The 24,617-nt window shown below is 44.4% G+C and overlaps 2 protein-coding genes and 1 pseudogene across 2 annotated transcripts in view; 1 reads left to right on the plus strand and 2 right to left on the minus strand.

Moving 5' to 3' along the window:
* The window catches only part of GLT8D2 (glycosyltransferase 8 domain containing 2), a 32,415-nt gene extending 25,901 nt beyond the window's left edge, over window positions 1-6,514 (minus strand). The window contains exon 1 of the mRNA XM_024579209.4: window positions 6,282-6,514. The gene's annotated coding sequence lies outside the window, so the exon portion shown is untranslated. The remainder of the gene's footprint in view (window positions 1-6,281) is intronic.
* Window positions 3,427-3,817, minus strand: LOC112321933 (small ribosomal subunit protein uS8-like; annotated as a pseudogene).
* Window positions 6,515-18,661: 12,147 nt separating the features above from the next.
* HCFC2 (host cell factor C2) overlaps window positions 18,662-24,617 on the plus strand; it is a 41,926-nt gene continuing 35,970 nt past the window's right edge. The window contains exons 1-3 of the mRNA XM_024579603.3: window positions 18,662-18,854; window positions 20,315-20,463; window positions 21,609-21,769. Coding sequence (XP_024435371.3) covers window positions 18,692-18,854; window positions 20,315-20,463; window positions 21,609-21,769 — 473 coding nt within the window. The 5' untranslated portion in view covers window positions 18,662-18,691. The remainder of the gene's footprint in view (window positions 18,855-20,314; window positions 20,464-21,608; window positions 21,770-24,617) is intronic.

Consider the following 24,617-nt stretch of genomic DNA (forward strand, 5'->3'; position numbering starts at 1 on the left):
CTCCTTTACACACTTCCTGTACAGGTCTGCAGGACTCTACACCACGGCTTCCTGCCTCCCTCAGAGTAAAAGCCAAAGTCCTTACCCTGTCCTACAAAATCTCCCATGATCACCCTGGCCTCCTTGCCAGACCTTCTCCTGCCTCAGAGCCTTGACACTCGCTGTTCCTTCCACCTGAAACACTGGAACACTACTCCCAGATATCCACATTGCTCCCACCTCCACTTCCCTCATACTCTCAGTCAAAAGCCCCGGATCCCAACAATGCCTGTGTTACTTCCCAGCAATTGCCACCATCTGACACACTCCCTGCTTTATTACTGGGTATCGTCTGCCCTCCCAAGGATAGACTATAGGCTCTGTGAAGGCAGGGAATTTTGTCTGTTTTGTTTATCCTCCTATGCCCAGCACAAGTGCCTGGCAATATATATAACCCCTCAAAATATTTACAGACTGAAGGGATGCACATAGGACTCTCTCCTCTAGGATGTTGCACAAGCACCTCAAACCTCCTACATTCATCGCAGCTCCCCGATAGACACTCCTCCTCCGGTGTTCTCTGAGCATGCTCTGTGACTTCTCCCTCCTAACCCCTCACTCAGCCATCGCTGACTCCTACACTTCCAGCTCCTAAGTCTTCCTTAAACCCATGCCCTGCCTCATCTCTCTCACTCGCTGCCTCATTTCTCTCATTCGCTGGCTCTGCAACAACTTCCCACCTGGGCTCCCTGCCTCTAGAATTCTGCTTGCTTTCCTTCCTCAATCTGTCATTATAGTATAACTGTGACAATAGCGACTATTTTTGTTGTTTGATAATTATATAAAATTAATTTGAAACATACAGCACTTTGAGTACCCTTAATTTTTTTGTTTGATTTTCCTTTTCTTATCACTTGAAACATTTCAAGTCTACCAAAAAGTTGAAGATTGAATTCACATATGCCCTGCACCAGATTCATCAATTGCTGACATGTTGCTAGATTTGCTTTATTTCCTGCCTCCTCCCCTCCACGCATACACTTCACTCCCTAAAACTTCAGCATGCATCTCTTAAGAACGAAGATATTCTCCTACGTAACCACAATGCCATTATCATACGTAGGGAAAACAGCATGTACCTAATAACATCTGATGAGCAGATGTTATTAAACGTCTCCCTTTGTTCCAATATTGTCTTCTGTAATTTGGTTACCGTATCTTTAGTTCCTTTTACTCTTCATCAACCCCACCCCACCCACACTGCCTTTTTATTTTTCATGACCTAACTTTTTTGAAGACAAGCCAGTTGTCTTATAGAATTCTACTGACTGATTAAAAAAAAAAAAAAGTCTGCGTGTTCCTTTCCTGTTTAAAGCCCTTCACTGGAAACCCACTTCCAAAAGGTTGAGGTTGGAACTTCAGGTGCCCATAGGTCCCCAGGTCACACCTTCTGTCCAAGCCGAACTGTTGGAAGGTTAGTCTCCAGCCCTCCACTGTCCTCCACACCATGCTTATGCTTCTCTTGCCTCTGTGTGCTTCAAAAACTGTGTGAGGAATAAACGAGTGAGAAACAGGAAAGAGGAAGAAAGGGAAAGAGGCCCTTGTTCTGTTCTTCAACACCTTCACTAAGGAAGAAAGCCAAAAGAAGGCACTGTTGATGGTCTTAGTCCAGGAATAAGAGCAGAGGGCTCTCATGTTCTTATCAGGGTTCCTCTTACCCTCACAACAAGGAGCCCAGAACCATGTGCCCTGCACCTTTGTGATCTTTTCTAGACTGAGTGACTTCCATGCTGTGGTTTCCCTGTAGTGATAAGTAGTCCAGCCTTGAGCATTCAAGAGCATGCAGTCTAGTTTTCAAGACAGCAAGAAGGATAGAGCTGGGGAGCCACCAGGCAGCCAGTGTTGGACAGAGCTTCCTTCACAAAGCATGGGATGGTGGTAGCCTCAAAGAGAGGAGGAAGGAAGGCCAAGGTCCCAGTGCCTGGGACTAGGAAGAAAAGGAGAGCTTAAGAAATTTGCCTGGACCTGAGAAGAGGCCATGACATCTAAAAAGACACCTTTAAAGACCTTGCATGTGGAGTTACTTTACCAGGTAACAAAGAGTTTGGGCTTATGACAAAATCTAGAAAGAATGTTTCAAGACCTGACAGTGGCTAAGGGGATTAGCTCTTCCCTAGAAGAAAAGGCAAAAATGAGAAGGACTCTTCAGAAAAATATTTCAGAATCAGAGCTCTTAATAGGTTTTATCCTATAGACCAACTCTGATCAGACAGGACTGAGATGGATTCTAATGCTATCACCAGACTCGGTAAGTTAAAAAAAATTCTGTGATTGATTAATCATGGCTGCCATGGGTTCAGGTAGGGAAGAATTAAAAAGGACCTGGGAATCAAAAGGGAGCCAACAGAGGAGATTTTAAAAGGTATTGTTGAATGACCTAAATCTGGCAGGCCATGTGCCTGAGTGGAAACATCATGGGCTTTGTCATTAGACAGAGCTGACTTTGAATCTTGGTTCTGCCCCATTTCTTAGCTGTGCAATCTTGGGCGATTCACAAAATCCGATCTCTGAAATGGGACTGTTCTGCAGATTAAATTAGACAACCTATAATAATAGGTAACACTTACAGAGCAATTTTTATGTGCCAGCCTTGGTTCTAACACCATTATAAACACTTACTTCATTTGATTCACACAACAACCCTATAAGGTCATTATCCCTAATTCACCAACAAGGGAACCAAAGTTAAGAAAGGTTAAGATACTTGCCAAGGGTGACATAACTAATGAGCGGCAGAGCCAGGATTCACAGGTAGGCAGCCTGGGTCTGAGTTCACATTCGTCACCACCTTAATAGCTACCGTAAGCCAACCACTTTCCATTGCTGGAAGTTACCATTATGCATCAAGCAACTGACAAGCTCTGTGATTTAACTTAACTCCACAAGACTTGCCCCCTTAAGTTTGCACATACATAAAACCCATTTAGCAAGCACTTCATCTTAAACCGGGGAAGCCACAGCCTCATGAACAGGACAAGAGCATGGGTTCTCCTGAAGAAAGGGAATGACGGAAGAAAATCAGGACCCAGGAAGTGGGCCTCTAAAAAAACACCCTGGCCTTTTTACTTTTTGCCGTAACATAAGAGGTTTACTCAAGATCCACCAAAATATGCAGGACAGGGCAGCCAGGTGAGGGAGCCTTCAGCATGTGGGAAGCCCGTCCTGCCTTTTCCGGTGTGGGATTGAGACATTCGGTCACAAAATGGCTTTAGATCAGATACCAACAAACTACGGCCCCTGGGCCAAATCCTGTCCATCACTGATTTTTGTAAATAAAGTTTTGTTGGAACATAGCTGGACTTATTCTTTGACTTTTATTTTATTTTATTTTATTTTATTTTATTTTAGTCCATTGAGGCATTTTATTTGCACATATGTATTACATCCCTAGAAAAAGAATCCCAGGATTTTGCCTCCTGTGTGTTTTCATCTTGCTTCTTCATGGTCCATGAGGCCCGCTGAGGTTGTCAGGACAGTGCAACCAAATTGAGGGGTTGGAAGCAGGTTGTTCTGCCCTTGCTCTGGATCTTTGAGTTGCACATCAGATCTGGGGCTGATTACTCCACACTTGTTCAACCTGCCGGTGAGGTTTACAACGATTTTCCCAGCTCTGTGGTCATCGAAATTTCAAATTCGCCAATGTAGCCATGCTTCATCATCACAGTTAGAAACCGGACGATGACTTTGGAGCATGGCCTGATAAGACCTGGCGTTTGCCTCTCTTTTCAGCATTGTTGATACTCTCGGGAGCATCAGCTGGGATGTTCACGCACGCCATTATGGCTACTATGAGAAGATCCTGGCGCTGCCAACCAAGCCGGGGACTACCACCTTTCCCGGCGGTCGAAAGCTCTGGTTCCTGCCAGCGCTGTGGCCTGTGCCCTGTAAGCCAGCTCCCCATGGTACTTACTGAGCATGGGGTGACCGAGCATGACTCTCCCCTATGCCTGCCCAGGCCCCTTCAAGGCCAGTATCCCTAGCCCAGACAAGCCCCGGTATCCTCGCAGAGCACGGAAGTCAAGTCTGAGACAGCAGGATGGTGCCAGTAACTGTTATTTTATTTTTTAAGTATATTTTATTGATTATACTATTACAGTTTCCCCAATTTGTCCCCCCAACCCCCCTCCACCCTGCACCCCCAACACTCCAGCACCCCCCCTTAGTTCATGTCCATGGGTTGTACATCTAAGTTCTTTGAGTTCTCTGTTTCCTGTTCCATTTTTGACCTCTCCCCATCTATTTTATGCCTACCAATTATGCTTCTTCTTCCCTGTATCTTCCCCCCCCCCGTTCCTTCCCCCCCTCCCCATTGACATTTTGTCGTGTCTGTTTCCACACTGTAACAGCAGATCTGAGTAGTTGCAACAGAGACCGCATGGTCTGCAAAATCAGGCCCTATCCGGCCCTTTGCAGAGAGTTGGCCGATCCCCGCTTCTGTCTTTGGCCAGATTTTCTAAATACCAATATGGCGCATGTAATGAACCTTAGGTCCTTGGCAAGGAAAGAAAGAACAAGATGTGCCCTTGGGGATTCACCAGGGGAGATGTGACGTAGGGTGTCCATAAGATGTGGTCAGAATAGGACATGGCAGAGTGTGCGCCAAGAAGTGTTCCTCAAGGTTATGTGATAAAATAATTCAGGCGTCAAACGGGAACCACTGGGTTAAATGACTTTAAGCAGATTTCTCTACTGCAGGACTTATCAGGACTTTCAAATGCCATTAAAAACCTTGAGATTTCTGGGAGGGCTCACAAAGCTCATTTTCCCCCATGAGACTAGTTTCTTCAGAACATTCCTTGGTAAATGCTGAACCAAAAGAAGTCTTTGGGACCACGCTCTCTGGGGACTAGAAATGAAAACCATGAGATTTATGGCTTAATAAGCATGACTTTCTCTCAGCAAGGAAAGAGGGAGAACAGAGAAGAAATACTCCAGAGTGGGGAAAAAAGCAAAGAGGTGTTTGAAGGGGGGAAGAAAGCAAGCAAGGCCCTCGAGAGACATGTGAGGATAAAAAGAACCTATGAGAGAGAAGGATGTGCCAAAAGCAGGGCTGCTGCCCAATGCGGGGGGTGTGGTCGCTTGTTCTCATCACCAGCAGCAGCAGCAGCACCAGCAGAGAAGCTAACCTTCCCTGAGGCCTCACTACTCTGCAGGTCCTTTAGACAGACGATATCACTTAATTCCCATTTTACAGATGAAGAAATAGAGTCACAGACAAGGCAGCCGCACCGGACTCAAAGCTTACAAGTGGCGGTGCATAGATTCCACTCTGGGACCACCTGAGACCGTGTTCTCACCACTGCACCACACCGCTCTACTCCTACCGCATTACACAGAGGGCTGGAATTTCATTACATAACACAAAAAAAGGATACTGTACAGAAATGCAACAAAACATTTGGGAAAAAAAGACAAAACACACCCACCAATGTCGTTTGGGATATTTAGCTGCACGGGCCATAGAGCTAGAATGCTGATCTCCCTCCTTCCCCAGCACAGCCAGGTGTTCAGATATCGTCATGTTTTCTTCGCATCTCCCTCTCTCTGTCTCTCTCTCTCTCTTTACTCTTACGTGACATATCCTTGTTATATCATAAGCTGTATATCAGGCTTATCCAACATAAAGTGAACAGAAGACATTTTTTGAATGTTAAAAACCATTTCAACCTGAACACTATGACTAAGCTCCTGTCCCATTCATAACTCTGTATTCCCAATAAGCTTCATTTAGATTTCCACAACTGCCAGTTCTTTTTTGGGGGGGTGGGGGGCAGGGAGGACGGTTGGGGGGAAATCAGAACAGCTTCCTGGACAGATCCTGAAAACATGAATCACAGATCAATTAAATCTTTTGTGGCTCAGACACATGCCTGTATCATATGCTAGAGTAGCATTTATCTGGGTCCTGGCTAACTGCAGAATTCCATGTTAAAATATGGTACAAATACTAAATCACACCATTCGGGGTGGGTGGGATTAAAGCCGGGTCTGGAAAAGCAGTCCAGGATCCCACCAACTTGCATAGTGAGTATCCTGGATTTGCTACCATGGCAAACGGCAAAAAATAAAAATAAATAAATAAATAAATCACTGGAATGCCGCACACATTGGCTGGGGCTCCTGAAGACAAAGTTTGTGTGGGCCAGTCTATCTCTGGTTTACTTTCTTGTGTCTATTGCAAAATAAAGGACTGGTACAAGGTAAAATTGAAAGGCTGCCACGCTGCTTGTAAGTTTGTTTACCTGGTGACTGGCGAGGGCAGGCTTTGGGCTCCTCTGTCCAGAAGAGCTGCAGGGCTGAGCAAATAGTGACTCCCCAGGCTGCTGCCCTTCACGCTGCTGCTGCTGCTGCTGCTGCCGCTGCTGCTGCTGTTGCTGCTTCTAAACTCCCATTGGAAAACCCAAAGGGCTGGAGAGCCCAAGGCCAATATTACGTTTCCAAGAGAGTATTCATTCCAGACTCGCAACACCCTTTGCTTTCGTTGACTCTGGAGCAGCTCGGGTTTCTTCCACCCCGGGCGAAGCAGCTGGGAATCCAGGCGTTGTGCTGGCGGCCCCTGAAACCACTTCCAGATGTGCTGGGCAGGCCAGAGGGGATGGGCCTGACTTCCTCTGGCATTTTAGTCCAGGAGTCTGCGTGCAAATCATTTTGAAAACAGGGCTGCTCTGGAGGAAAAGATTAGACACTGAGGAAAAGCAAAGGCTTGGAGGGTAAATTTCTACCACATGTTGGGGTCTAAGATAAACTTTCCATCAGAAGTGGAAAATACAGTTTATAGTGTATTTAAGAATATCTTTATAGACACTAGTGTCTCCTGAAATCGATTAAAGGCTGTTGTCCCCAAATCAAAGCCCAGCTAACTATGGTTATTCTGCCAAGGCAATGACAAACAACAGAACTTTCAAGAAGGCGTGCTCTGTGCCTGAACGTGGAAAGGAACCAGGCAAGGAACCAACCCCACCCCGCCTGGGCTGGTGGAACTTATTCCTGCAGTGGCCTTTCTCCCTAGTTCCTATAAGAAAATGAGGACCCCTCCACTCACTGCCTCCTCCTACAGTGATGTTGCTGGAAAGAAATATGATGCAAGCTATATTGTAATTTTTAATTTTCTAGTAGTCACTTTAGGAAATTTACAGAGGTAAAATTAATTTTAACAATATATTTTATTTAATCCAATATATATGAAATATTATTATTTTACCATGTAATCAATTTAAATATTACAAACCATGCAGTTTACATTGTTTGGGTAATAAGTCTTTGAAACCTGGTATGTATTTTACACTTGCAGCACACCTCAATTTAAAAACTAAATTTCATCAGAAGTAATTGATACGTATTTAGAGCTCATAAAATGTAGAGCTTAAAAAATAAATTCAAGTAAGTTGAGCAGCTGTGGTCTGCCCTAATTTGCAGATGAGCAAACTGAGGCTCTGAGCAAGTTAAAGTCCAAGTTTCCAAAGCAAATTAGTGATGAAGCCAGGACTGGATCATTTCTCAGCATTTCTCAATTGTTTCTTACTTGAGGCAAGTTTCAGATACTAGGATTTCTGGCAGCAACTCGAGGGTTAAAGTGCATCCACAGTTATTGCATTCTTCACCTGGACCTTCTCCAGCACCAAGTCACTGTTTGCATAGAGTGCCCGGCTGCCCTGGTGCTGTTCCCTTATACACTCCTGTCCCCAAGTCCTCACACAGTCCTGCAAGTGTGTCTGTCATCTTTCTCCGGAGCTGGCTTGACATGTTATTCCTCTTCTTTGTTGACTCCCAGCAAGGTTTCAAACCACAACTCCAGTGAATGTTTTAGCTGACAGACATGGTTGTGAGATATTTATCTCTATTTCTGGCAAAAGCATTTTTATTCATTGGTCCTTGTGGGAAGTCAGAAGGGTTAGTGGCAGCACAGAGCACTAGGCCCTAAGTACTCTTGTTCCGTCCTCATTGCACCCACGTGAGCAAAACAGCACCAACATTTCCTAGCCCCGGGCTTGCTGCTGCACTCCCAGAACTATGTGCTATCAGGAGCAGCAGGACAGTCCCTCACACACATCCCACGCCATCGTGGTCACACACACTCCAAGCGAACCCTGCCCACCCCAGTTTCCCCCAAAGGTCCTGTTTTCTTCTCCTTTGTTTTTCTTGTACACCGAGCAGAATGCCAGGCCTAGTGTGAGAGCTGGTGAATACGCAGGTTCAGAGAGTAGGACAATCAAAGCACCCAAGAGGGGCACTCAGAATTGAAATAATAATTACGCGGTTTTCATAGACCCTGCTTGCTATTCATAGTAACATCTATATGGACCCAAATCTCTCTGGTCATTGCTCTTTGTCTCCGACTCCACAATCTTTCTTCTTTATTTCTGCTGGGCCACATCCTGAGGATGCAAGAGGCTTATTATCCATGACCTAGACTTTCACATTGTATACAGATATTCTCCCCTGGGGAAGAAATGGGGAGAACAGAAAGAGACACAGGATGTAAGTGCAGTGGCTACCAGCATGGGCTCTGGAGACAGACCTAGCTCTTAGCTCAAGCCTTACACTTACGCATTACTAAAATCTCACTTCAGTTTCCTCATCTATAAAGTGGGAAAGTCTCATAGGACCCTTGCCAGGGTTAAAGGGCATCATGCTTAAAACTCAGTAAGTGCTCAATACATGGAGGTTATTATTATTGTTTCCTGGAGAAACCCAAGGTATGAACTAGGAAAAGGAAGTGTAACAGTAGGGCATTTGTAACAACTACAACAAAAAAGTCCGTGTAAATTATGTGATGTTGGAAACACTACTGGCAACCTACTTCATAACCTTCTCTGCTTCCTCTGTTCCCACAGAAACACTATCTTTTGGGGCAGCAAGGTGCTCGGTTAAAAATACTCACCTTCTCAGACATCCTACGGTAGCGTCATGTGAGCCGAGTCGGCCGTCTATGACTTCCTAGAAAGCTACGTTTTCCTGGCAAAGAGCTGTTTGGTGCCGTTTGCCCTTTCTTCCTGTCTGAAATCCAACTTTGATGCCTGGAGGCGGAGTAGCATTTTGCAGCTCTGAGGATAAAGATCCACGCTGGGCTGCTGCATATGGTCACAGCGGCTGGGCGAGGAGACTGCAGTGTTGAGTCAGTCAGGCTCCTGGCAGGGCACAGATGGCTTAATCCAATGGGCTAACAGTGGAGACTTTGAAAAGAGGCTATTTGAAAAGGCATAGGCAATGTACAGAAACATGGTTAAGAGGTGGTACAGTAGCCTGGGGTTAGAAGTTGTAGGAAGCCATTACCCTGAAGGGCAAGGGTGGGAAGTAGTTAGCAGGTCTGGGAGAGGGGAGCTGTCTGAACAGGGCAGCCCAACAGGAGCAGCCTGTGTTGACCCACATAAAAGGGACTAGAGGGCCAATTTCCCCAACCTTACAATCTCTTCTTGGCAGGGCTTCCCACTGGCCAAACCCAAATGGAAGTCAGATGGCAAGAAAGCTTGAGTGATGTAAGCCACTTAGGTCAGCCTCTCGGGGCACTGAACAGGTTGAAGAGTGGAGGCTTGACCTGTATAAGCACGGAGAAAATATCCTTGCGCAGGGTGGCTAGGGTGCCCTGGCATTGTGATTCAGCAGCCTGGCCCATGTTAAGAGGGAGAACAAGGACACAGGAGGAGCCTGAGTGCCTGATGGCAATGGGAGTCACCACAGCAGCAGCTCTGAACTAACTACTTAGGAAACATCTTGCTGCGTGAGGAAAGTAAACCCTCGTGTGCTTAAGTCACTTTGGTCAGGTTTCAGTTCAAAGCCTGAATGCACTCCTGTGTGATCTGTATGTGTTCCACACGCATTTTAAATTTGTGGTGTCACTAGTCAGCACAATCTATATCTGAGTCATTATTATTCCATGTTTATTTCTTATCACTTGAAAGTCAAATGTTTATCATTGCTTCTTACCCAATGGGCCTGCCTTGCTGAAAGCAGATAAAGTCTTAAATAAACATTGATTGAGGCTGATAAAGGTGCCTGGAAGGAAAGGAAGAAGCATTCTGTAGTAGCAGTGAATCACTAACCGGGTCGGGCTGATAAGCCTCTACCATTGCCTCTGTCTCCCAGGGCTGGGCTCCAAGATCACCCACGCAGGGCAGGAAGTACAACTGCTGGAGCCTCAATTCCCTCTGTTGCCTGGTGCCTTAGTAGCTCTGGGCTCCTCCCCGCTACCTGCTGAGCTGCAGCAATTGCTACTGCACCCTACTCTTTGCACCCAGGTCCCTTCTCTCCCACGTGAGATGGCTATGTTTCGTCCTTGGTTCCTGCGGCAATGGCCTGTTCTGGTAACTGGTGGAGGCCCTACCTGGGCTAGAATTCTGCCTTTCTCTTGCCAGCTGCCCTCTCCACACCTTGGCCACAGCTCTAGCCAAGACCCATCGGCCAGAGCCCTGTGATCTGGGAACAGACCTCTCAGACACCATCTGCTTCCTTCATCGCGGCAACAGTGCCTGCCCAGGCTCTCTGCTGGCACTCCCCAAAACCCCTTCTCAGAACTCTGCCAATAAACCCTTGGCCTGAGTCCTCAATTGAGATTAAGGTATCCCTTGGACATGGCAATTTACACTCTTGGCTGAAAATACAGCCCTGTCTGCGGCCTCCCAGCACCAGCCCCTCCCTCTGTGACTGATACTTCAGTGGCTCGTAGCTCAGAGGGAGTAGAAATGGTAGTGACAAAATGAAAATGGTGATGATGACAGAAGTAAAACAATTCACTATTCACTGAATTTACGAGCCAGGCATTGCATAAATGCAGCACAGTGCTTGCTTTGCACAGCAACAGCACAAATTTGGCTCCCATGGTTTAGTTTAATAACACCCGCCCCCCGACAACACCGTTCAAATCTGTTGTCACAGAAGAACTGTAATTTCATAAGTACAAATGTTGCTGCTAGCTTTTCAGTCCACAAGGTAACTATGCAAATGACAGATCTACATCACGATCAGTGATCACACATGGTACTTCTTTGACAATGTGTCTGTTGGTGACTGGTCCCTGGAATCTGTTATTCATTTTCCGTACAGACAGGAAAGCATGTAGTTGCATTGCTTCCTTAATTCCCATTGATAAACCATGCAATACGTACAAAAATGGGTAATAGAGAAAATTGGCTAATGAAAATAAAAGTAGTAAAGAAACAAAAAGTGAGAACAGTGGGAGTGAAGTTCAAATCAAAGGTAAATGGAGGTAGAGAAGAAATAGTTGGTCGTGGTATGTATCTATTCCACTCTAGCTATGCAGCCAGAAAAAGTTAGCAAAAGTGAATTTATGAACATAAATGAGGAAAGCGGCCACAAGAAAAAGGATGCAGATGTTCCAGAGAAAGTGAATGAGCAAAAATTCACATGAAAGGAACTCTCAAAGAGGTTTTGTCTCATCGAAAGTGCAAAACATAAAATATGGGAAGCTGATCCAAAGTTAGAAAGGAATATGACAATTTCGCAATCTGCCAGGGCACAGAGAAGATGCTCACTCTGTACAGTAAGTTAGGTAAGAAAGTAGAATTGGTAAGTTTTATACAAAAACTAAAAAATCCAATTCTCAATGTTTCTAATGTTTTAAATTATAGTATGACAAATAAATATTAGGTCTACTAATTTTTCATTTCCCTGGACATTTAAAACCAACAATAAAAGAGTTTTAAATATTTTGACAAGAATTTTATTTCATTCTATTTTCTTTCCCAAAAATGTTAAGCTCACACACCAGTTGTAGTTCTTACCACTGAGAATTAAGGCTGAGTCGCAGCATTTCAACGCAGGGTCATTCTTACACAACTGCACTACCACGCAAAGCGAAGACTGCCTGTATTTTACACGTATTCTCTCATTTCATCTTTCAAATAACCCTAAGAAACAGATGCTCTTATCATCTCCATTTTATAGACAAGGAATCTGAAGATCAAAGACAATACTTTGATCCAAATCATGAAACCATATTGTGAGTCTGGGGATAGGACTGGCGTTTGATATGGGGGAGCCAGTGTGAAGGAGAGAGAGTGGTGAGAGACGAAGGCACCTTCTCTAATGTAACCTTAAAAAGACTGGGATGGCATTTTTCCAAGGAGCTTTCTGTTTTCTATGACCTGTTTATAGAATATAAACATTTATAGAATTTACGATCTATAATATAGAAATATAATGTATTCTACCTTAGTATACAAGGTCTGTCTGGAAAAAATCCAGTCATTGTTAATACAACGAGAATGGTTTGCACAACATCGATGTGACCTGGCAGCCAAGGAGAGTGGCCTGGAATGCACATGTGTGAACAATGACGACTTCACTGTCCTAGTCAGTGTGAGGGGTGGACATCATTCAGTGAGCATGTGTAACTGTGTGACTGTCACATTCAAAATGACTGAGTAGAGCAACAAATCTGTATCAAATTTTGCATCAATCTTGAACATTCCTCTGCGGGAACTATTCAGATGATTCAGAAGGCCACAGCCATGGGCAACTGATGACTGGAAGCTTCATCACGACAACACACCCACTCATGTATCACATCTTCTGCAGAGTTTTTTGGTGAAACATCAAATCACCCAGGTGACTCAGCCTCCCTATAGCACAGATTTGGCACTGTGTGACTTCTGGCTTTTCCCAAAACGAAAATCACCTTTGAAAGGGAAGAGTTCAGACCTTCGATGAGATTGAGGAAAACATGACGGGGAAGCTGATGACAATTAGGAGACCTGTGTGAGGTCCCAAGTTACCTATTTTGAAGGGGCTGAGGTATCATTGTCTTATGTACAATGCTTCCTGTATCTTGTATCTTCTTTAATAAATGTCTCTGTTCTTCATATCACATGGCTGGATACCTTCTGGGCAGACCTTGTACATGTAAATCTACATTTACTCCTTAATCCATCTTTTCTTGATCTTCCAGGATCTTGTTCCATCAAGTTTCTACTCTTCCTGAGGCAGGCCTAGTTGGCTAGCTAAACCAACTCTCATTTCCAACCTTCCTCTTCCTTGCCGGATTCTCATTATTAAGGTTGAAAACAAACAAACCAACCACCTTCCCAGAGTCCTTTCATCACCCTTTTGTAAGATGACTGCTGATGTTTGTTCTCTTCTTCTTTCTCTGTAAGAGAACCTTGAATATTACCTGGGCACATGGCCATTCTAAATATAAACTACATTTCCCAAACTTCCTTCAACTAGATGTGGCCTTGTGACTAAACACTGGCTTATGAGATATAAACAGAATGTGTTCTGGAGAGAGGAACATTTCTTTCCCTTACTCTTTCCTCCTGGCTGGAATATGGATGCGATGGCTAGAGCTGGAGCAGCTATTTTGGACCATGAGTTGGAGGGAGGAATTCCAATCCACAACACCTACAAATTCTTGAGGATACGGTGAAACACAGCTGCCATGCTGTTTTTGGACTGCCACCTCCAAAATTCATGTGCATGGGAGAAACATCAACTTTTAAGGCCATTATTATTTTGGTATTTCTGTCATTACAGCTAATATAATCTTAATATACCAAATACTCCAGTTCTAAAACTAGGAGTTCTGGGTGGCTTATGGGCAAGTTGCTTTTCCTCCCTGTAAAAGGGGAGAGTTACATTTCCCCATCCTGGCTATCCTCCTGCTTCATGCCTTTGGAAATGGTTGTATGAGGATACAATACCCAATTCTGCAATAGCCTTCTTATGACCACAAAGGAAATTCAGAGCAACTACCCAGAACCATAACACCACTGAACTCCTGAACTAACCCTGGACCCACCTAACCCACATTTCTTGTGCAAGATAATTACAAGCCTTATCACTTAGCCACTATGTGTTGAATATTCTGCTACTTGTGACAGAAAGCATTTCCAAATGACATTTCTCTTGCAATGTTATGAATGTTTATGTCTCTCTACAACTTCCTACGTTGAAATCCTCACCCCTAACGTAATGTTAATAGGATGTGGGGCCTTTGTATTTTGGTGCATAGGTCCTGAGAATGGAGTCCTCATGGATGAGATTAGTGCCCTTATAAAAGAGACCCTAGAGACTTCCAGTCAAGATGGAAGTGTAGCCCTGGCTGGTGTGGCTCAGTGGATTGAGCACTGGCCTGTGAACCAAAGAGTTGCTGGTTCAATTCGTAGTCAGGACACATGGCTGGGTTGCAGGCCAGGTCCCCAGTTGGGGGCATGCAAGAGGCAACCACACATCGATGTTTCTGTCCCTCTCTCTTTCCCTCACTTCCCCTCTCTCTCTGTATAAAATCTTAAAAAAAAAAATAGCAAAACGAAAAAAGAATCCAATAGGCTAAGGAGCCTCTGGGATATCTTCAAACATACCAACATTCAAATTATAGGGGTGCCAGAAGGAGAAGAGAAAGAGCAAGAAATCATAAGCTTATTTGGAAAAATAATGAAAGAAAATTTTCTTAATTTGGTGAAGGAAATAGACATACAAGTCTGGGAAGCACAGAGAATCCTAAACAAGATGGACCCGAAGAGGACCACAACAAGACACATCATAATTAAAATGCCAAAGGTTAAAGACAAAGAGAGAATCTTAAAAGCAGCAAGAGAAAAGCAGAGAGTTACCTACAAAGGAGGATCCATAAAACTCTCAGCTGATTTCTCAAAAGAAACTTTGCAGGCTAGAAGGGACTGGCAAGAAATATTCAAAGTGATAAAAAGCAAGGACCTACATCCAGGATTACTCTATCCAGCAAAGCTATCATTCAGAATGAAAGGGCAGATAAAGTGCTTCCCCGACAAGGTAAAGCTAAAGGAGTTCCTCATCACTATGCCATTATTGCATGAAATGTTAAAGAGACTTATTTAAGGAAAATATCAAAACTATGAACATTAAAATGGCAACAAATTCACAACTATCAACAACTGAATCTAAAAAACAAACTAAGCAAACAACCTGAACAGGAACAGAAGCAGAGATACAGAAATCATTTTGAGGGTTATCAGTTGGGAGGGGGAGGTGGGAGAATTGGAGAAAAAATGTAGGGATTAAGAAGTACAAATTTGTAGGTACAAAATAGACAGGGGGATGTTAAGAACAGAATAAGAAATCAAACAGCCAAAGAACTTATATGCATGATCTATGGACATGAATTAAGGGAAGGGATTGCTGGAGGGAATGGGGGTACTGGGTAGAAAGGGACAAAGGGGAAAAATTGAGACAACTATAAAAGCATAATCAATAAAATATATTTTTAAAAATGATTTAGCCCCGGCTGGTGTGAATTGAGTGGTGGCCTGCAAACCAAAGGGTCGCCAGTTCAATTCCCAGTCAGGGCACATGCCTGGGTTGCAGGCTAAGTCCCCGGTGGGGGTGTGTAAGAGATAACCACACACTGATGTTTCTCTCCCTCTCTCCCTCCCTTCCCCTCTCTCTAAAAATAAATAAAAATAAAATCTTTTAAAAACCAATAAAAGATGATTTAAAGAAAAGAGACCCTGGAGACTTTCCTAGCTCCTTCCCCCATATAAGAATACAGAGAGAAGTCAGCAGTCTGCAACCTGCAAAGGGGCCTTCCCCAGCCCCTGACCATGCTGGTATCCTGATCTTGAACTTCCAGGCTCCATAAATGTGAGAAATAAATTTCTGTTATTTATAGCCACTCAGTCTGTAGTGTTTTGTTATAGCAGCCCAAACAGAATTAGACCCACTGATAGTTCCTTCAGTCTTTGTTTTTCAACTGGATCCTTCTTTGGGGCCACAGTCAAGTTTCATTTATGCAAAATACAGCTTTCGTTGTACCCATTTCTCCCCTCCAGCCTCTGTTCTTTCTTTTTTTTCATGGGCAAGGCTCTGTAAAAAGTGGACTACGTATGTTATTTGCATTTCTTCACTTGTTGCTTGTTCTTCGATCTGCTCTTCTTTCCCTCCTCCCACTCCACTGAGTATTTTAATCTAGGCCACCAATAGCCTCCTAATTTTCAAATTGAATAGACACTTCTTCATCTTTTTCCTCTTAGAGCTTTCTATGCTTTTTGGCTTTGATAACCACTTCCGCCTCTGTGAAACCCCCTTCACCGGTGGCTTCTTTGACATCAATCAGTTCCCTTTTGACCTCCCTGACTCTTCATTCTCTATTTCCTTCCTGAGTGTCTCCTTCTGTCTGTATCTCTTCAATGTTGGCTTCTTCAGGGCACTTTTCTGCCTCACTCTTCTCTTTTCTTTCTACACTCTCTTCCTAGTTGGTAACTTCCTGTAGTTTCCAAGATTGAAGGCAGCATTCTTGAGACTTGGGGACCTAGTCTAAACTTCTCACCTAAGCAGAGTTGAATCAGGGCTGCTCTGGTAAAATATCTTTCCCACTGGATTAATTATTTAGTCATGGATTGAATTGTGTGCCCCCAAAAGATATGTTAAAGTCCTAACACCCAATACATGTAAATGTGACCTTCTTTGAACATACGGTCTTTGTAGATGTAATCAAGTTAAGATGAGGCCACTCCTATGGGCCTTAATCCAACAGGACTGGTGAATTTGTAAGAAAATGAGACACAGGCACATGGACAATGCCCTGTGATGACGGAGGCAGAGACTGGAATGATGCCACCACAAACCAAAGACTGCCTAGGATCCATGGCCACCACCAGAAGCTGGAGTCAAGGAAGGATACTCTCCTACAGGTTTCAGAGGGATCATGGCCCTACTGACCCCTTGATTATGGATTTCTAGCCTCTTAAACTGTGAGACAGCAAATTTCTGTTGTTTTAAGCCATCTGGTTGGTGGTTCTTTGTTACAGCAGTCCCAGGAAACAGATACATATTTCCTCCATTGGCTGAAGCTCCTTAGCTAACTGACTATTTATACCTTGTCATCTCTTTTGTCTTAAAATTTTGTCTTCGTCCTTCTCCTAGTTCAGGCATTTTCAGGCTTTCAAATATCATAGACCAGTTTTGTTTGTTTGAGTATCAACATTGGGTTTGCAACTTTTAAATTTTGCACTTCATCCTTGAAAACATTTTTTAAATAAAAAAATACCCTATCTACTTAAAGCATCATTCATAAAAGTTCCGACATTTTAACACTGAACTCTCATAATAAAATACACTTCTTTGAATATTTTGTATTATGGAAAACTCATTGCTTTATCCCAACTTCTTCCGTTTTGTTTCAGATACATAAAACTTTGTAACAGAAACATGTAAGAGCCCATGTTAAGTATATGACAAAGAAAAATATTAATATATAAATATTCATACCTTCCTTTCTTTGTTTCCAGCCATCTTTCCCCCCTTCCCAAAATTTCTTTGTCTTTATTTGCAATTGGGGTAATAGTGAGAAGTACTTGTGAAGCAGGAGCTGAAAAGAATACTGAGATTAAAAAATAAAAAGAAGAATGTAGAGAACCGCCCATCAAGAGAAAGTTTAGGTGGATGAAAAGGTGGAGAGGCATGCTTAGGTTTGAGGGGAGGTGGGGAAGGGGGTTGACTTAGGCATAGGAGACAAATTGAAAATTATAGAATATGAAGGAAAAGGAATTTTAGAAAATTTGATGTATGTTTCCTCCTTCTTGAGGGTGTGAGCTAGGGATTTAAATTGCTTTCCATTTTTTTTCGTGTTGCCTTGTATCTCTTTGAGTGTGACTCTGTGTAGGGCCAGATTACAAGGCAGCCGAGCCTTTTAAGGGTTACATATAGTTACGATCGGAGGCGCTACTGTGGTTAGGTGTAGGGGCTCTGGAAGCAGAAGCCCGGCGTTTGAATGCCGCTCCCAGTCGTTTTCCGCTCTGTGCGTATGGGATAATTACTTTACTTCCCTGTGCCTCATTTCCCCACCCACAAAAAGGAGGTAACAGTAACTACTTCACTGGATTGTTGGGAGGATCGAATGAATTAACACAGCTCAGGTAATTAGGACAGTGGTTGGCAATGGAAGATGCTTAAGTGTTACTAACAGAACAGTATACTATACATAACGTCACCGGCTTTCACGAAACAAAACAAAAAAAAAAACGTTCGCGGTTTGCAGTTCCTAAATTTCTTGGCAGGTCAGCCCGCAAACCTGATCCGCCTGATTTGCCTTTGTAGGCTCAGCTCCGATCTTCCCGCGGGTGTTCTCAGTCACAGCCTGTTTCAGTAACCAGTTCACAGCCTGAACCAGTAACCTGGTTCAGCCTCCCTCCCTCTCTCCCGCATTCGCGGGCATCCTCCGAGCCAGGGAGCTCACGTCACCTCCTCCGCGAAGACACTGTCCTCTCCCCTCCCCGCTTCCCAGCACTTCGAACTTCTACGCGAGCTTTTCTCCCGCGGGGTTAAGGGTCTGACTCGCCCGCACATCACAGATGCTCGAAGTGTCTGTAAAGTAAAACGGTGTATCTTCTCTCGCAAACACCAAACGGGGGACTCTGGGTGGGGAAGCGACACTTGGTCGGTAGGAAAGGTGCTTTCACCCAAAACCGTTGCTAAGGTCACCTAAAAACCCGTTGCCAAGGGTACCCAGACCAGCCACGTCGCCCCGGGTTGGGGCGGGGCTCCCCGGCCAGGACCCCTCCGCTCCCCGGAGGCCTCCAGCCGGGTCGCGAGCGACCGCGGTCACGTGACAACACCCCCCCACCCCCGCGCACAGCTGGAGGCGGGTCCCCGCCCTCCCCCGGGAGCCGAGGCGCCGGAGAGGGCGCGCTGCATTGTGGGCAGAGGGGCGGGGGTTGGGAAGATGGCGGCTCCCAGCCTCCTCAACTGGAGGCGGGTTTCTTCCTTCACGGGGCCGGTCCCCCGTGCCCGACACGGACACCGGGCCGTGGCCATCCGGGAGCTGATGATCATCTTTGGTGGGGGCAACGAGGGCATCGCGGACGAGCTGCACGTCTACAACACGGGTAGGCGCGGCGGCAGCTCCTCGGCCCCGCCTGTGGGAGCCGCGGCGGGGGGGAGGGGAGGCGAGGCGGCGGCCCCGGCCCTGACAGCTGTCACCGCCAGGTCAGTGCCTCCTCCCGCGGGCGGCGAGGGGCGCGGCTCGGCCAGGCGGCCCTGGTCCCGCAGTGTCTAGAGTAGCAGCTCCGTTTCCCCCGCGCCCACCGGGCGGAACCGGACCCCGAGCGGGGCGCGCCGGCCCTCTAGCGAGCGGTCCTGAACCAATCTTCACCCCCACCCCCCCGCCTCCCGCCCCAAGCCTGGCGGACGTCGGCGCACGAGAGGTACTCCAACCGCCCGGGCCTCTGCCCAGCGTCTCGCCCACCCCGGGGCTCCGAGATCCCGCCCCTGTCAAAAACCCAGCCCAACTCCACACCTGAGCCCCTCCGGACCTTGGCCGTCTCCGCCCTCTCTCCTGCCTTAGGAGGAAGAGAGTCTAAGGGCGGGGGTGCCAAGGGAAAACGCGAGGCCCCTGGTACTTTCTCCCCAAATGCAGCCCGGTCTCTGGCAGGCGGCAGTTTGGATTTTTTACCTCCTGGGTAATCCTCCTAACTGTCGGGGAAGTGGCTGGGACGGGAGACCGGCGCCCGTCCTCGCACAGTTGGTTGGCGTGTGCGCTGCAGCGCAGCCGTGCGGCGCTCGGCGAGCGGGCCGTCTGCTGGAGCCCCTGTGCACTCCGGAGTGCCCCTGGCCGGCCAGGCCCGTCTTTGAGTGCCTCCGTGGGTTAGGAAGGAAGCTGGAATTTCGTTTTTCCCGCTTGTAAACGCGCCAGCTGTTGTGAGGAAGTTGTTTCCGTGGTGTAAGGGTAATTACTGAATTTTGGGTCTGTACCGTAGTAAGTTTTCTTTGACTCAACAACTTGATCATAGTGGCCACGTAAATGTTAATGAAATAGTGGAGTAGGGGAAATTTTATTTTTTCACTCTCTCCTCCTCCTGGCACCCCACCATATAAAATTTAAAAGTTATTTCACAGTTTAGTATAGTCTAAAACCCTAGCTTTGGAGTAAGTTAGGTCTGGCTTGAAGTTTGCTCTGCCAGTTGCCCAGGATCAATGCGAAGGGTCAGATTTTTCACTCGTAAAACGGAGATGATGATATCAAGCAGAGTTTTTGTGGGCACTAAATGATATAGATCAGGGTTTTTCAACAGCAGCACTATGGACATCTGAACCAGAGAATTCTTTGTTGAAGGGGCTGCACCATACTCAGTTCTAAGTTTCACAGGGGCTCGAGCCTCTGCCCACCAGTAGCCAGTAGCACTATGCCCCTCCACTCAACAACTAAAAAATGTTAGTTTGCCCCTGCAGTTGGGCACAATCATCCCCAATTAAGAACCACTGATGCAGATGATACATATATAGTGCATACTCAGAGTTTGTGATAACTGTTTATTATAATTGCTTTCAATTTTATTTTGGCATCTAGTTACCAATCAGTGGTTCCTACCAGCTGTCAGAGGAGACATCCCTCCAGGCTGTGCTGCCCATGGATTTGTCTGTGATGGCACCAGAATATTAGTGTTTGGGGGAATGGTTGAATATGGAAGATACAGCAATGAGTTGTATGAGTTACAAGTAAGTGTGTTTCAGATTTATTATTTCAGTCTGAAGCTGTAATAATGATATTGCTTATAATTCTTCAAAAGATTGCAGAATATTCCATTAACATAGTTAAACTCATATGAGCTTTACCTTTTGTAGTTCAGAAGAAATTGTTTCCACTTCGCTAGAACACTAGTTCCTAAAACCAGTCTTTTTCTAATACCTAGTGGAACATTTGTATCATAAAGTATCTGTTCCTTAGCATCATCATACCTGTTAAATGTTTGGGCTTTGCGTTTTTAGTGCAGTTCTTCAACTTCAGCCTGCAGCAGAAGTACCTGGAGGGCTTGTGAAAAGAGGTGGCTTGCCCTTGCGCCAGAGTTTCTGAATCAATCTTGTCTGTGGTGGGGCCTCGCCATTTGCATCCTTCGAAGTTCCCACCTGCTGCTGCAGGTCCCCAGACAATACTTTGAAAACCTCTGCCTTGTTGTAGAAATTTTTTCCCTAACACTAATAATCTTTTGGGGGGGGCAGTACATACAAAAGAGGAATAGCAGTTTTACGTATCTTTTCTCATTTTGACTCTATGAAATCAGTCTCAGAGCCCTCTGTGGCAGCCCTAACTGACTTGTGCACACGTTCCCAGGGCCGTGACCGTGACGGCATCAGGTAATTCGCAGATGTAGGTGGGTTATACCTGTTACAAGCAACTCATTTTAAAAATGGTTTTAGGTAAAGAAAGCATCTATAGCCAGAGAATACGTTTTGGAGTTTGCTTTGTTAAATGATTTTTATGCTTATTTAAAGGTTAAAATATATACCATTAATGGATTACCTTCTTTCAGAAAGTAAGACTATGTAAGTTACATTTAATCTTAAAGCTACATATAATATTTACTTTTTCATTTGGAAAATATTTTAGGACTATTAGTATTTATAGTTATAAGCTTAGTTTACTATTGTGGAAAGGTGTGAAAATGGGAGACTAGACTGAATTTCTATTGGAACATTTATTTTAATTCCAGAAGTTATCTGCTTAATTGTCATTTGTCCCCAAAGTGCCTTTTTGGAGCCTTCTGACTAGACTCAGTTTTCAATGTATTAGTATAATGTTACATTATTAGCAATACAGGATTGCTTACCTGATTTTGTCTGAGTGTATTTATGCTCTTTTTTAGGCAAGTCGTTGGTTATGGAAAAAAGTGAAGCCCCATCCCCCTTCTTCTGGTTTACCTCCTTGTCCTCGGCTTGGACATAGCTTTTCTTTGTATGGTAACAAATGCTATTTGTTTGGTGGCCTGGCAAATGAAAGTGAAGATTCAAACAACAATGTGCCCAGGTATGTTGACCCCTTTTCAGACCAAATGCTTATTTCATGATTTAGATTAAGAACATTTAATCTCGTTCACCTTTAATTACTAAAATGGGTGAAGTTTAGCTTCTTTTTGTTTTAAACTTTACAGAGAATAGATTTGTGTGCACTTGTGTTCTCCTCAGTCCCTGGAGTAAATGTTCTCAAGATTATGCTTTTTCTAACCAAGTATCTTTATTAAATTGATACTAATATAACTGTTTATAGCAAAATACTTGTATCTTTTGAGACTAGTAATGTATTTTAATTGTCATAACTGAACATGAAAAGTAGTAAATGGTTATTTTAAAATTTGGTTTCTCTGGGAATTTGATGACAAAAATATGACTATAAAATGAAGGTCCTGCCCTGACCAGTGTGGCTTAGTTGGTTGGGCATCATCCCACAAAGCGAAAGGTCACCAGTTTGGTTCCTGTCTGGGCACATGCCTGGGTTGTGGGTTCAGTGCCCTGACTGGGCACATACAAGAGGCAGCCAACCGATGTTTCTCTCTCATGTCGATGTTTCTCTCCCTCTCTTTCTCCCTCCCTTCCCCTCTCTCTAAAAATAAGTAAATAAAATCTTTTTTAAAAATGAAGGCCCTCATTTCCATTTTCCCGACAGCAAGCTATTAGAGTGGTTCACATAAGCAACTACTTTTTGAACCAAACCTTTCTTCCTTTTTCCAAACAATTAATTACTACCCTTTTTTCACATAGTGTTTGATCTCATTGTCATAGCCCTTGAGATTTGGAGATTTAGAGTTCAAAGGCTGTTTTCTGATTCACCGCTTACTCTGTATGTCCTACATTAGACGTAATCTAAACCCATTTTCTTTCACTGAAATCGGAGTTATTAAATACCTACCTTTTAGTGTCATTGCAATAGCTAAATAAGATTATTGGCATAATTTTCAAAGCACTTTGAGGTTGCCACCAGTATATAGTACAGTAGTTATTCTGACCACGATACAGTGTCTTTTTACTACATTAAATTAACATCTTAGGATTTCTGTTTTCAAACTTTTAAAAATAACATTTACTAAGCCCTGGCCGGTGTGGCTTAGTGGATTGAGTGCCATCATTTGAACCAAAGGGTTGCTGGTTCGATTCCCAGTCAGGGCACATGCCTGGGTTGTGGGCCAGGCCCCCCCCCACCCACCGTTGGGGGCACATAGAGACAACCACACATTGATGTTTTTCTCCCACTTTTTCTCCCTCTCTCCCCCTCTCTCCAAAAATAAATAAATAAAATATTTTTAAAATGATATAGAATAATTATTACAACTTATTTTTAAAAAAACATTTAGTGGGCTCTGTAGTGCAATGGATAGCGCATTGGACTTCTTTTTTTTAAAATATATTTATTGATTATGCTATTACAGTTGTCCCATTTCTCCCCCTTCACTCCACTCCATCCTGCCCACCCCCTCCCTCCCACATTCCCCCCTATAGTTCATGTCCATGGGTCATACTTATAAGTTCTTTGGCTTCTACATTGCCTATACTATTCTTACCCTCCCCTGTCTATTTTCTACCTACCATTTATGCTACTTATTCTCTGTACCTTTCCCCATTCTCTACCCCTCCCACTCCCCTGCTGATAACCCTCCATGTGATCTCCATTTCTGTGGGTCTGTTCCTGTTCTAGTTGTTTGCTTAGTTTGCTTTTGTTTTGTTTTAGGTGTGGTTGTTAATAACTGTGAGTTTGCTGTCATTTTTACTGTTCATATTTTTTATCTTCTTTTTCTTAGATAAGTCCCTTTAACATTTCATATAATAAGGGCTTGGTGATGATGAACTCCTTTAACTTGACCTTATCTGGCAAGCACTTTATCTGCCCTTCCATTCTGAATGATAGCTTTGGTAGATAGAGCAATCTTGGATGTAGGTCCTTGCCTTTCATGGCTTGGAATACTTCTTTCCAGCCTCTTCTTGCCTGTGAAGTCTCTTTTGAGAAATCAGCTGACAGTCTTATGGGAACTCCTTTGTAGGTAACTGTGTCCTTTTCTCTTGCTGTTCTAAGATTCTGCCCTACTGTTTAATCTTGGGTAATGTAATTATGATGTGCCTTGGTGTGTTCCTCCTTGGGTCCAGCTTCTTTGGGACACTCTGAGCTTCCTGGACTTCCTGGAAGTCTATTTCCTTTGCCAGATTAGGGAAGTTCTCTTTCATTATTTGTTCAAATAAGTTTTCAATTTTTTGTTCTTCCTCTTCTCCTTCTGGTACCCCTATGATTCGGATGTTGGAACATTTAAAGTTCTCCTGGAGGTGTAAGCCTCTCCTTATTTTTTTGAATTCTTGTTTCTTCTTTCGTTCCTGGTTGGATGTTTCTTTCTTCCTTCTGGTCCACACCGTTGATTTGAGTTCCAGTTTCCTTCCCATCACTGTTGGTTCCCTGTATGTTTTCCTTTGTTTCTGTTATCATAGCCTTCATTTTTTCATCTAATTTGCGACCAAATTCAACCAATTCTGTGAGCTTCCTGATTACCAGTGTTTTGAACTGTGCATCTGATAGGTTGGCTATCTCTTCGTTGCTTAGTTGTATTTTTTCTGGAGCTTTGATCTGTTCTTTCATTTAGGCCATTTTTTGTCTTGGTGGGCTTACGTCAAGGGGTGGAGCCTTAGGTGTTCAATGGGGTGGGGTAATGCTGGTCGCTGGGCTGTGATGCTGTATGTGGGGGAGGGGCCGAGAGGGAGCAATGGTGCTTGCTCTACTCTCTGTTGGATTTCAGTCACTTCCCCCACTACCCACAATCAAACTGGGCCCCTCTGGTGCTGATTCCCGAGTGGGTGGGTTTGTGTACACTCTAGGCCCCTGTAGGTCTCTCTCCTGT

This window comes from Desmodus rotundus, chromosome 3 (genome assembly GCF_022682495.2).
Source record: "Desmodus rotundus isolate HL8 chromosome 3, HLdesRot8A.1, whole genome shotgun sequence".
NCBI classification, from domain to species: Eukaryota; Metazoa; Chordata; class Mammalia; order Chiroptera; family Phyllostomidae; genus Desmodus; species Desmodus rotundus.